Here is a 14,056-nt window from a genome sequence, read left to right on the forward strand (position 1 = left end):
CATGTTTAGGAGTGACATTTTCTGCCAGGATAATGAGAGGTTTAAGAGTGCTGGGGGGGGGGTTCTGCACATCACTATGAAGGGCTGTACCTCAGTGGTGGAGTATCTGCTTTGCATGCAGAAGGTCCCAGGTTCAATCCCTGACATCTCCAGGTAGGGCTGGGAGAAACTCCTGCCTGAAACCCTGGAGAGCCACTGCCAGTCAGTGTAGACAATACTGAGCTGGATGGACCAGGGGGTCTGACTCAATATAAAGCAGCCTTCTAGGTTCCTATGAAATACTGTGGGGTGGGGACACTTTGATATGGCTGTGTCAATATTTGGTATTTTGTGCAGTTTTTTACTGATCTTCACATGCACTTCTGAATACTGGTAAACCTTATGCAAAACCATTCCTAATCTTGCAATGAATTTTCTTATATTAGGCTTAACCCAAACAAAAGTTACTACAAACAAATTATAATTATTGTTGTTGTTATTATTATTATTAACTAAACCTACACTAAATTTTTCAAAACAAAACAAACCGTCTACTAATACTAGTAGTACTAAATATTAAAAAATAAACCTATGAAACACACAAAAGAGAACAAAAGCTAACTGAAGATGACATTGTACACCCTCTCCTGAATCGGAACACAGATATAGATTTTCATACCTCCACAGACAGAAGGTTCAAAGTTTGGAGGGCATTACAATAAAGGACCTGCTTCTAGCTACTCTTGTCCTTATTTGTCATCAGGATGGATTTGTGGGCAAAGCAACCTTGTCAAACCATCAGGTTGGCACATGGGTTTATCAGAACGTCATAAGAGCACTGTTAGATCAGGCCAAAGGCCCATCTAGTCCAGCATCCTGTTCTCACAGTGGCCAACCAGATCCCTCTGGGAAGTCTGCAGCAGAATCTGAGTGCAACAGCACTCTCCTTACTGGCAATCCCCAACAACTGGCATCCACCAATGGTGGTAGAACATAACCAGCATGCTAGTAGCCGTTGAAGAGCAGGATATAAATTTAATAAATAAACCCTCACTCTCTGCGAGGGAGAAGGGACTCGGGATTCCTGACCCTGAAAGACCTGACAGACTTGGGAGGCAGCTGACCAAGAGAGGAGGAGGAGCTCTGGTGAGGTAAGCAGCTCACCTGCATACTTTCTGCATACTCATCTGCATACAAATTAAAAAAAAACCCAAACACACACACACACAAAAAAAACAAGATAGAAAACAAACCTACAATCCGTTCAACTAATTCCTGGCACTAACAACAGGAACATCAAGACTGCCACTGACAACAGAAATAGCAAACAACAAACAGAAAATGGAGGGGGATCAAGCAGTTGTTGTCACCTGCAATGTGTGCACTATGTTCATCTTCTTAACAGAAACCAGACGTGATTACACTTGCAGCAAGTGCAGATTGGTGGTGCTCCTAGAAGAAAAGGTCAGGGGGCTGCAGCAACCCATAAACACCCTGCGACTTATCAGAGAAGATGAGGACTTACTCGATAAAACACAAGAGGAATTAAGGGAGCAACACAAAGTACAGGAAGAAAGTGACAAGGAAGAAGAGGACTGCAACAGCAACAAATCCCCGTGGAGGACTGTCACTGTAAGGGCAAGGAAAAACAGGAGGGAGTCAGAACTGCTGCAACTAACAAATCGCTTTTAGCGTCTCTCGGCAGACAGCACCCCTGAAGAGCCTCAACAAACTCACCTGCATCAAGAGACACTGACTCCAAAGGAAGACTCCACACCCCAGAAGGAAGCTCATGCAACCACCACTCGCGGCAAAAAGAGGAGGGTGCTGGTGGTTGGAGGCTCTTTGCTCAGGGGGGTAGAAGCACCTGTATGCCAGCTGGACAAAATCAATCAGGAAGTCTGTTGTCTCCCTGGGACACGCATCCAGGATGTCGCTGACAACCTGCCAAGGCTCATTGGGAAACAAGATAGGTACTCCTTTCTCCTCATCCATGTGGGCACGAACGACACAGCCAGAAACACCTTGGAACAGATCACCTCAGACTATGAGGCTCTGGGTAGGAAGGTCAAGGATTTGGGGGTGCAGGTGGTCTTCTCGTCAATTCTTCCCGTGAAGGATAGAGGACTACAAAGGGAAAGGAAGATACTGCAGGTCAACGACTGGTTATACAGATGGTGTTGACGGGAGAGGTTTGGATTCTGGGACCATGGTCTAAGCTTCTTGGAGGGGGGACTGTTGGCAAGAGATGGGCTGCACCTCACGAGGGCTGGGAAGAATCTCTTTGGCAGAAGTATGGCAAAACTCATCAACAGGGCTTTAAACTAAAGCCTCTGGTGGATGGAGATGATAGCTTAAATACCGATCCAAAGACAGCGGGTTGTAAACGCAACGATTTGAAGGGTACGGGAGACACTGGGAGAGAGAAAGGGATGCACAGCAAAGCTCACGGTATATTAACGGAGGAATCAAATCAGGACAAAAGAGTCTTCTGGTGTCTATATACCAACGTGCGGAGCTTGGGAAACAAGCAAGGGGAGCTTGAAGTCTTAGTGCATCAAGGCAAATATGACTTCATAGGGATAACAGAGACTTGGTGGGATGACTCCCATGATTGGAATATAGCCATTCAAGGATATAAACTCTACAGAAAGAATAGAAGCAACAAAAGGAGGGGGAGTAGCGTTATATGTCAAAGACAAATACACCTCTATGGAAATCCAAGAGAGCGAACAAAGGGGTCTGGTAGAGACCATTTGGGTAAAAATAAATGGAGAAACAAATAAAACCGACATGGTAGTAGGTGTCTACTACAGACCCCCTGGCCAAGAAGAGGTGGTAGACGAGGCCTTTCTCAAACAAATCTCTGAAATCTCAAGGAGGCAAGAAGTAGTAGTGATGGGGGACTTCAACTACCCGGATATCTGCTGGGAGACAAACTCTGCGAAGCACAAAGCCTCCAACAAATTCCTGATGGGCCTTGCTGATAATTTCCTCTTTCAAAAAGTAGAAGAAGGAACAAGGGGATCGGCAATCCTGGACCTGATCTTAACTAACAGGGAAGAATTGGTCACGGGAATTAAAGCGGTCGGTACCTTGGGGGAAAGTGACCACGTAATGCTGGAATTTGTGATTCTGGGGAAAGCCAAAGAAGAATATAGTCAAACATGGACCTTGGATTTCAGAAAAGCCGATTTTAGCAAGCTCAGGGAAATGATGGGTAGGATCCCGTGGCTAGATAGACTAAAGAAAAAAGGAGCCCAAGAAGCGTGGCTTCATGAAGAACGTATTACAAAAAGCTCAATCGCAAACAATTCCAAAGAGAAAGAAAAATGGAAGACATCGGAAAAAGGCAATGTGGCTACACGGAAGACTGGTGGAGGAGGTAAAAGTAAAAAAGAGCATGTATAAAGAATGGAAGGAAGGACGCATCACCAAGGAAGAGTACCGACGAGCGGCTCGGGCTTGCAGGAATAGCGTAAGGAAAGCTAAAACCCGAGAATGAGCTGAGGCTGGCGAGGGAAGCGAGCAACAACAAAAAGGGGGTTTTCAGATATGTTCGAAGCAAGAGAAAGACCAAGGAAATGGTGGGACTGCTGCTCAATGAGGATGGCAAAATGTTGACAGATAACAAGGAAAAGGCAGAACTGCTCAACGCCTATTTTGCCTCCGTTTTCTCCCAAAAAGGGAACAGTGTGCAACCTTGCATCTGTAGCAATCTCAGTAAGGGGTCAGGATTGCAGTTCAAGATTGATAAGCAGATAGTCAGGAAATACCTAGTTAACCTAAATGAGTTCAAATCTCCAGGGCCGGATGAACTGCATCCCAGAGTATTGAAGGAACTTGCGGATGTACTCTCAGAACCTCTTGCCATCATCTTTGAGAAATCCTGGAGAACGGGAGAGGTGCCGGAGGATTGGAGACGGGCAAACATCATCCCGCTCTTTAAAAAGGGTAAAAAAGAAGATCTGGGGAATTACAGGCCGGTCAGTCTGACTTCAATACCAGGAAAGATATTAGAACGGATAATAAAAGAGTCCATCAGCAACTATCGAGATGACAATGCTGTGATTAGTAGGAGCCAGCATGGGTTTGTCAAGAAAAAATCCTGTCAAACTAATCTCATTGTCATGGCCCCGTCAGAGGACTCCTCAGATGAGGACGACTCGGGAGTAACAGCAGCAGACCCAGGAGCAGCAGGAGACACGGAGGAGCCTCCTGAGAATCCAGCTCCTTCTGCCCCTCAGCTGCAGAGCACCCCAGGGACAGCAGAGGCCCTGCAGCCAGACACAGACAGTGAACAGGATACTCCCCCCTCACCTGCAGAATGTAGACAGCAGAAGGTCAGGCAGAAGAGACGCAGGCCTGTCTCCTTAAGGCCCAAACGCTGAGGGCTCACACCTGCTGTCCATCCTGCTCCTTATAAGGCACACCTTGGCTGCAGCTTGTTGCTGACTGCAACGTCAGGTGTGGCTTCGTGTATACCTAGTTTCCCTGCAGCATCTCTTTGACTGACGTCCTTGGCAATTGATCCCGGACCTCCACTGACCTCGCTTCTGGACTTCTGACTCGGCAAGTACGCTTCGGATAGGCCTGGCAGATTTACAACCCGACTGCTGGCTAAGGACTTTCCTTCCCTGCCAAAGACCCAGGAATTTCCAGCCCCCCCTGACACTGCTGATGCAGTGTAGAGCTGACACTCATCTCTTTTTTTGATCAGGTCACTAGCCTAGTAGATGGTGGAAATGCTGTAGATGTCATCTATCTAGATTTCAGCAAAGCATTTGACAAAGTCCCCCACGACCTTTTGATTAGCAAACTCGTCAAATGCGGACTACATGGAAATACTGTCAGGTGGATTCACAACTGGTTGGAAAACCATACTCAAAGAGTGGTCGTTGGTGGCTCTGCTTCGGACTGGAAGGAGGTTTCGAGTGGAGTGCCACAGGGTTCTGTCCTGGGGCCGATACTTTTCAACATCTTTATCAATGACTTAGATGATGGGCTGGAGGGAAGCCTTATGAAGTTTGCGGATGATACGAAACTGGGAGGGATAGCTAACACAATGGAAGATAGGAATAAAATCCAAAGGAACCTGGATAGACTAGAAAATTGGGCTGAAATTAATAAAATGACATTCAATAAAGACAAATGCAGGATTCTGCATTTAGGCCACAAAAACAAAATGCACAGGTACAGGATGGAAAATACCCGGCTTAGCAGTAGTGCATATGAGAAGGACCTTGGAATTGTAGTGGATCGCAAGTTGAACATGACCCAGCAGTGTGATGCTGCGGCAAAAAAGGCAAATGCGGTTTTGGGCTGCATAAACAGAGCTATAGTTTCCAGGTCGAGGGAAGTAATAGTCCCACTATATTCTGCATTAGTCAGGCCTCATCTGGAATACTGCGTTCAGTTCTGGGCGCCTCATTTTAAGAAAGATATAGACAAGTTAGAGCGGGTTCAGAAGAGGGCGACGAGGATGATAGCCGGTATGGAGAACAAGTCTTATGAGGAAACGTTGAAGGAACTTGGCATGTTCAGTCTGGTGAAGAGAAGGCTGAGGGGCGACATGATTACACTCTTTAAGTACGTGAAGGGCTGTCACATAGAGGAGGGTACAGATTTGTTCACTGCTGCCCCAAAGGGTAGGACTAGGTCTAATGGTTTTAAGTTGCAGGAGCGTAGATTCAGATTGGACATTAGAAGGAACTTCTTGACAGTAAGGGCAGTTCGGCAATGGAACCAACTGCCTAGGGAGGTGGTGGGATCCCCTTCACTAGATGTCTTCAAGTAGAGGCTGGACAGCTATCTGCAGGAGATGCTCTAGCTGTAGATTTCCTGCTGTGAGCAGGGGGTTGGACTCGATGGCCTACAAGGCCCCTTCCAACTCTATGATTCTATGATTTTATAAAATTGGTCACCATCACTGCCTCCAGTGGCAGCAAATTCCATAGTTTAACTTTGCACTGCGTGAAATTCTCTTTTGTCTCTCCTGAATCTTCCAACATTCAGCTTCATTGGACGTTACCAAGTTCTATTATTATGAGAGTGAAAAACTTCTCCCTATCCACTTTCTCCATGCCATGCACAGTTTTATATGCCTCTATCATGCCTCCTCTTAAACTTGGGGGGGGCAACTCTTGTGAAACCAAGGAGCATAGGATTAATTAAGAGGTGAATTGAGGAGAAGTACTGAATTTTGCCCTGTTCAGACAACATATGCAGAGGTATAGTTGTCCGGGATCTCGGGAGGTCTTAGATCCCTTTCTTTTTCGGAAGCCATATCCCAGCTGGGTCCCTCTGTCTCCACAATCCAATCAGCACGAAAGGCAGGAGCCAGGTCAAACAGTGCTGAATCACTGAATGTGATTTTTTTTTGTGGTAGTTGGTAATCATTATCTCTTTTTCCTCTTGACCTGATGTGTTCATTTAAATTCTGAACAGGATCTACACACTAATAATGTGCACAAGGATAAAGTCTCTTAGATTAGGAACTAAGATTGTGGCAGGGTTCCCAATCACATCTTCAGTCAACCCTATTATTCTGAATGACAGTTTTTCACAGGTTGATTCAAAACAAACAGCTAAATTTATGGCTTCAGGTTTTCAGTTTAAAATAATTAACAGTATCAGATATAGATAGAGATATAGAGATATTCTGTAATGGAGGAAAATTCTGGAAATAAGATGTTGAGACAAGGAGAACACTGTTTCTTCCAAAGAGGTGAGCATTGGTGAATTGCAAACATGTAGTGAGGAAGTTCACACACTGTGGGAGTTGAGTGTATATCATAGGCCACTTTTCTGTGTTTGTGGCCTGTGTTTCACAGAACTTATTTTTGCCCTTTGCAGATAAAGCAACAGAGACAGCTCAGCCTCATATGATACCAGTGGAGGCTGGCCCGTTAGAGAGAATGGCACATGGCCCCTCCAATCTCAGGAGGCCCTCAGTCAACCCCCACTTGCCTGCCATCTTACAACCAGTTAGAGTTGACCTGGCTTTCAACCTTCCTCTTCCTTAACCTCAGTGTTGCCCTTGTAGAACTCAGCAGGGAGGAAGATGGTGATAAAGCTAGAATTAGTTGGCTCTGCCTGTCATTGGCTCTGGCTATACCTCCTTGCCTTCTCTCTATCATTCAGTCCCAATCGGCAGGGGATCCTCGGGTTGGTCTAGATCAGGAAGAGGTGGGTGTGCACAGTCCTACTGGTGAGCTAACCCAGCAAGGAGGACAGGGACAAAACTAGACTCAATTGGCTCTGGCTCCATCTCCTGTCAGCCCCTCTGCCTTCTGTCCCACCACTCCCAATGGGCACCAGCCACCACTGGAAAAGTGGGGTGCACTCTTCCTAAATAAATGTGCACCTTTATTTCCTAAATAAAGCACCCAATCTTTTGGAAAGGAACTCATGCATCGTAAAAGCCAACAAACAAATGGAGAAATGAATAAATCTAGAAGAGTTTTCCTGTTAGGTAGAAGTATATGATAAACCAAAACTATTTGGACAGTGTCTTTTTTATGTCTGTCTACATGAGTGGACAGGTACATACCAAAAGGAGTGTACTATCTATTTCCAGCAATACATCTTCAGATATTTACACCATGGAGCGTAAATATCCCTAGACATCTTTCTACAAGTCAGGATTCTTTTTTTAACCTCCTTTAATTTTATGGCAAGGATCACAGGACAGGGAATGACAAAAGAGCAAGACAGAATTAGGCAACCACCTAATGCATCAGGTGCATGTAGCCTGCCAAGAATATATATGCTTTGGAAACATTTTAATCAAGGATGGATAACCTGGATGAGGCCAGTTACCTGGATCCATTCCAGTCTGGGGTTAAGGTCTGGGTTTAGGGCCAAATCAGCCTTGGTTACCCTGATGGATGACCTCTACAGAGAGGACAGGGGGAGTGCAATCCTGCTCCTCCTGCTCGATCTCTCAGCAGCTTTCAATACCATTGACTATTGTATCCTTCTGGACCAGCTCTGCAGGATGGCACTTGTGTTGCAGTAGCTCATTCATACCTGCAGGGTCATGTCTAGAGAGCAGTACTGGCAGAGTGTTCCTCACCACCACCACCCAGTGTTTACACAGTGGAGTGCCACAGGGCACTATCTTGTCCCCAGTACTATTTAACATCTATAAGAACCTGTTGGGACTGGTCATCTGGAGTTTTGGAGCAAGGTGCCATCAGGATCTGATGACACACACCTCTACTCTTCCATTACATCTGAATTTCTGCAAGTCTTGGACTAGTGCCTGGATGCAGTGGTAGACTGGATGAGGGTCAATGAACTGAGTTTGAATCCTGGAAAGATAGAGGCCTTATGGGTGGGTGGTTCCCATGTCTGGGAGACAATTCAATTGCCTGTCCTCAATGATGTTGCACTCCCTCTGAAGGATCAGGTATGCAGTTTGGAGGTACTCGTTTAGGGATAGGTGAGAATTTCACTGAATTTGGATTTAGCATGGGATTTTCCAGTGGTCTGCATATTCTTCATCTTTGTGGAGTGATCCTGTTTGCTCTGAACTTCAGTGGTTTTCCCCAACACTATTTTCCCCTCTCAAATATTCCCTCAATATATTGTTCTTGCATTGTTTTTACTCGCAGCACAGCACAGCAGTACAGCTCTCTCTCTCTCTCTCTCTCTCTCTCTCTCTCTCTCTCTCACTCACTCTCTGCCACCCCCCCACCATTCCAATCATCCAAACTCCAAACAGGAGGGGGGGAAAGTCAAGTCTCAACCAAGTTGACTCTAGGAGGAGGTGGGGGGGGCACTGAAAGCTGTGTTCCTCCTCAGCCAGCCTCTGCTTGCTTGCTAATGTAAAAACTGACCAGCCTCACTCATTAGAGAAGGAGGTGGCGGCAAAACTGCTTTCCTTTCATTTATCAGTACTTTCTTTCTTTCAAAATACTGGTATATTCTTTCATTTATTGATATTTCCTTTCAAAGCATCAATGTTTTAAAGAAAATATCAGTATTTTGAAAGAAAACACCAATATTAATATCGATATTTTGGTAAGCAAATATCAATATTAATATCAATATTTTTGGAGAGGGGAAAATCCAACCAGTAAAAGTAGTAGAAAGCGGAAGAAAAACAAACTCAAATCGATTCTGCCTGTTAGGTTCGAAGCAGCACCAGCTAATGGATCCCATCCCTATACTCTTAGTCCATACCTGTCACTAGAGGCTCAACTGAGCTCTGCAGCTAGGAGCACTTTCTTTCAGCGTCAGCTGGTAGGCCATCTGCAACCATTCTTAGACTGTGACAGCCTGACCACAATGGTCCATGCATTGGTAACCTAAGCCTCAATTACTGTAATGTCCTCTAAGTGGGACTGCCCTTGTTTCTGGTCTGGAAGGTGCAAGTAGTGCAGAATGCAGTAGCTAGACCAATGGTGCCCAACCTGGGGGCCATGACCCCCAGGGGCGCCACAAAGTAATCCAGAGGGGACCGCAAGCAGTAAAGAAATGAATTATTTATTAACTTTTTTATAAAATGTCTTCACTCCCTGGACGCTGTCTGCTCCCCACTCCCACTGCAAATGACACCACCCCTTGCTCCAAACGAGAGGGGAGGCCTTTTGCTGAAGTGCCAGAGCAGATGAAGTACGTGGCAGATGCCAAAGGAGGCTGAGGGTGGAGCTACCAGGAAGAAGAGGGGATGACAATCGCTGACTCCTGTGAAGCAAAAAGAAGCAAGGCTGCAAGGAAAGGCTGCTTTTCCCCTCCGTTCCTGGCAGCTAGCCTGCCTGCCTTTTTAGGCTCCTGCTTTGCTGCCACCTCCTTTTAAAAATTGTTCTTATTTGCGAGGTCACCCGGACTTTGCCTTCAGCCCAGATGGAACCAAAGAGCAGTGAGGAAACTCAGGACTTGTTTGAGGCTATGTGTGTGCCAGCATCTCCCCTTTCTCCCACCTACACTCCCCCCCATCTCTCCAAAATGCTGCGGCAATTGAGGGCTTCCCCCTCCCGTGTGCCCAAATGCATGCATCCTGCAGATGCTTGGAGGAGGAGCAGGTGTGTTTGTGTTTGTGTGCACACTGATTTCTCTTCTGCTCCACTCTCATTCCCCAAGTGCACACTAACCAAGCCATCAGTTCATCCCAAGGCCTAACAGCACTAACCCCCCTCCTTAATCTATCCACCCTGTTGTCTGCAATGCACAATCTAGCATCCCCATCACCACCATACTGCTGCTTCTTGATTACTATTTAAAAAAAAAAAAAAAGCTCAACAGATTGGCTGAGGCTGGGGTCCACATACTACAGCTGAAATGTATTTATTTAATTAATTATTATGGCATTTATATCCCACCTTTCCTCCAAGTTGCTCAAGGTGGTGTACATGTTTTCCCACCCACTTTCCATTCTATCCTTACACCAACCATGTGACATAGCTCAAGCTGAGAGACAGTGTCTGGCCCAAGGTCACCCAGTGGGCTTCATGGCTAGATGGGGATTTGAACCTGGATCTTAATCCAACACTGTAACCCACTGGTGTTGGGAGACAGGACTGTACATCTTCAAACTGTGTGTGGAAGGGTGGGAGATAGCAATTTGATTGGGCCTTTGCATTAAGAAAAGAAAGCAACACCTCATGTCTGCAGGGAATTTTTTATGGAAAGGAATATTTAAGATGTGATTTTTGCCAGGCACCATTTTTTCAGTTAACAGAGACTAAAATTACAATTAGCATGGGGGGGTCACAAAGATTTTTAAGCCTACAGAAGGGGGTTCCATACTCATAAAAGTTGGGCTAGACTGCTTACAGGAGCAGATTACTCCCAACATGTTACCCTGCTGCTGAAGGGCTGCACTGGTTGCCAGTTTGCTACCAGGCCAGGTTCAAGGTACTTGTGTTGAAAGCTCGAAACAACTTTGGCCCAAAGTACCTTAAGGACTGTGCGACTCCCTATGCTCCATCTCAATCACTGAGATCTTCTGATAGGGCAATTTTGGTGGTTCCCCACGCCCCTGGATTTCAGTTGACCTCCACAAGGGACCAAGCCTTTAGTGTGGCAGGCCCTGCCCTGCAAAACTCCATACCAATAGAGGTCTGGAAAGAACCATCCCTCCTTTCTCTCAGGTGCCTTTTAAAACTGAACTTTTTACACAGGCCTTTTAACATGATTCCTCCACCACCGCCCCAGCCAATCCAGTTATTATTGATGCTTTTATTGGGTTTTTTAGTGATGTTTTTGAATTGTTTATATATTTGTATTTCAAGCCACCTTGATGTACTCTATCAATAGTGCAGCCTATAGATAGGTAAATAAATAAATAAACCTATGCCCTTCCATTGTCCATGAAGATTAACCATGCTGGCTGGGTTGATGGCAGATAATAGTCCCAGAAGCATCTGGAGGGCCACAGGTTCCCCATCTCTGATGTATATCATTCATTTCCCAGGTCTCCCCTCTCTGTTATTCAATAGTGGTTAGTCCATTAGGGCAAATGGGGCACTGCCACGGGGCACTGCCTACCAGACTGGGGCTTGGTACTGCCTGTCAAGCTTCCTCATCCTTCATTTCAGTATCACCTTTATGCATGCCTACAAACAGCAGAGAGGAGGATGGGGACATGACAAGAGTTAGTTGATTCTGCCTCTCATTGGCTCTGGCACCTCCCTCTCTGGACTTCCTGTTTTCTGCCCCACCAGTCCCAGTGAGCACCAGCCACCCTGCTATTATGAGGGGGGTTTTTTTACAAAAAACACTTACCTTTGCTGTCAGATCTGCGTTTCAGCCACTTTGCCCCTACAGCTTGCATCGGCTCTTGCTCATTTACAAACTGGAGAAACCATCTCCTTCGTAACTGCCTCAGTTCAGAGTTTCTGGACATCAGCCACCGTGGCACATACTTCTGGTCTTGTGTTGGTCCATGGAACATATCCGTTTTCATTAGACGTTTAGGAGTCAAATGAGTGTTTTGCACTGGTCTGGGATCTGCATTCCCCATGCCTACCAAAGTATCCCCAACTGGCAGGGCCTGGTTGGCAGAGGCCCCACGGAAACCTTGCTGGAGGACCAAGCGGGACCGCTGTAGTAGCAGAAGGCTACCAGCCATCAGATAAGCTGCAGTGAGGAAAAAAAGCAGGAACTGGGTCCTCCGAAGAAACTTCTGTGGTCTAAAAAAAGGTTTGGCCATACCCTTACTGTGAACCTGAGGTCTTCACACCTTTAGCACAGCCTCAAACCACCACTAGGCTTCTCGCTCATTCATCCCATAGGTCCAACTCATTATCTTGGAACCTTTCCTCTCTCAAAAATGTCTTCTTTCACTATCACAGTTGGAAACATATCCATAGTCCTCTGTATCCAGAATGCTCTGGGGCTTTAAGGACACCTGCTCTACTGTTGCTTACCATCACAAGCATCTTCCTTATTGCAGCCTGTCACATTTCAGATGCCAAAGTCCCCAAATCTGCAATATGAAAGCAAAATCTGTTGAGCTCCAACACACAATGATTTGTTCTCGTGGCATGCTCCTTTCCTTTTAGCTAAGCACTCGTCCATCTGTTGTTTATCACTACACTTTTAAGACAATAATCCTGCAAGAATGGTTGACTGGGGGCGGAAAGAAGCAAATCAATGGTCTTCAGTACTTTCTATTTTGCCTTAACTCAAAAGGAAGATTATCATTTGGCAAGTTTTGGAATATGAATTTTCACTCTTAGAATGATACCTGTAGACCAGAAGATTGGAATATTTTATGGAACATACAATCCTGCAAATGTCAGAGAAAGTAATTAAAAAGGGTCTTACTCCCAGGAAATGGGTGTATCCTTCTTCGCAGCTGGCCATATTAAACCTGTTTGTCAACCCTGATCTTGATCTGAAACAGAAAGAACTGATAAGCCACGAACTGTCTGTGGCTAGAATCATTATTGCCCATAACTGAAATACTTTACAGTGTAGTTTTAGAGTGATGGTATCATAAAGTATGCAAATCGCGTTTTTAGAAAAGTTAACCCCAAAATTTAAAGTAGCCTGAGGACAAAAGAAAGATAACATTTCTGAATCCGCCTGGTTTCATTTCATTTGTTTTTGTAAACAATGTGGATCACAGCCTTTCACTGTCCTAGGTGTTCACCCACCTATGGATCCGATGATTGAAATTTCTTGTATTCATAAAAATATTTCTGCAGTCACTCTAGCCAGGAAATAAGACAATATTAAGACAATGTATAGTCTGATAATGCAACTCTGTCATACTAACAAGCTTCTCCATATATATGTCTTCTGCTCATTTGATCAATTTGTTTCAAGAGTGTCTGCTGCCCTCGGGGGGTGTCCCCAGTATTTTCTATAATTTTTATATTTTATACTTATTTTCATATATCTAAAATGCTTAATAAAAAGGTTATTCTTTACAAAAGGATCGTACCTGGGAACCTTTAACTGCAGTTTTCGGGAATGAACCTGAGATCCTAAAGCAGAGGTCACCAATCTGATACCCTCCAGGCATTGTTGGACTTCAATTCCCATCAGCCTTAGACACAATGGGAGGGCACCATATTGGGTATCCCTTCCCTACACATAGAAAGGGCATTCTCAACATGTGGAAAGCACTTCCTGCTGGTCCCTGGAAGCCACTGTGCAGGTGTGGTGGTACAACACGACATTTCTCTGAATCCTCAGTTGCCATAGAATCATACTGCTGAGAGGGACCTTGGGGGTCATCTAGTCAAATCCTCTGCCCAATGCAGGATGCAACTACAGAATCTCTGAAAGACGGCTGTCCAGCTTCTGCTTAAATACTTTAGCAAAGGAGAACCCACCACCTCTTGTGGCCGCCTGTTCCACTGTCAAACAGGTCTTACCATTAGGACATTTCCCCTAATGTTCAGCCAAAATCTGCTTGCCCGCAATTTCAACCCAAAAGTCAAAGATCCCACATCAGTAAGGCAAAAAAAGGTGTGTGCTGGCAGTGATTTAGGGGAGGACCAAGGGAAGACTTGGAACTGAAGGATCCAACACATTCCAGTCCCCCGACTTGCCTCCAAATAATCCAAAAGACACATGCCAGCTCAGGAGCTGGCATAGTTCAGTCCAGTGGTGGCTG

The 14,056-nt window shown here is 45.4% G+C and overlaps 1 protein-coding gene across 2 annotated transcripts in view; it reads right to left on the bottom strand.

The window, feature by feature from the left end:
- WSCD1 (WSC domain containing 1) overlaps nucleotides 1–12,828 on the bottom strand; it is a 76,431-nt gene extending 63,603 nt beyond the window's left edge. For both annotated transcript variants that reach the window (XM_061604837.1, XM_061604836.1), the window contains exons 1-2: nucleotides 12,757–12,828; nucleotides 11,713–12,415 (exon numbers count right to left, since the gene is read on the bottom strand). In XM_061604837.1, the coding sequence (XP_061460821.1) occupies nucleotides 11,713–12,139 (427 nt within the window). In that variant the 5' untranslated portion in view covers nucleotides 12,140–12,415; nucleotides 12,757–12,828. The remainder of the gene's footprint in view (nucleotides 1–11,712; nucleotides 12,416–12,756) is intronic.
- Between the last annotated feature and the right edge of the window lie 1,228 nt (nucleotides 12,829–14,056).

This window comes from Rhineura floridana, chromosome 21 (assembly GCF_030035675.1).
Source record: "Rhineura floridana isolate rRhiFlo1 chromosome 21, rRhiFlo1.hap2, whole genome shotgun sequence".
Lineage (NCBI taxonomy): Eukaryota > Metazoa > Chordata > Lepidosauria > Squamata > Rhineuridae > Rhineura > Rhineura floridana.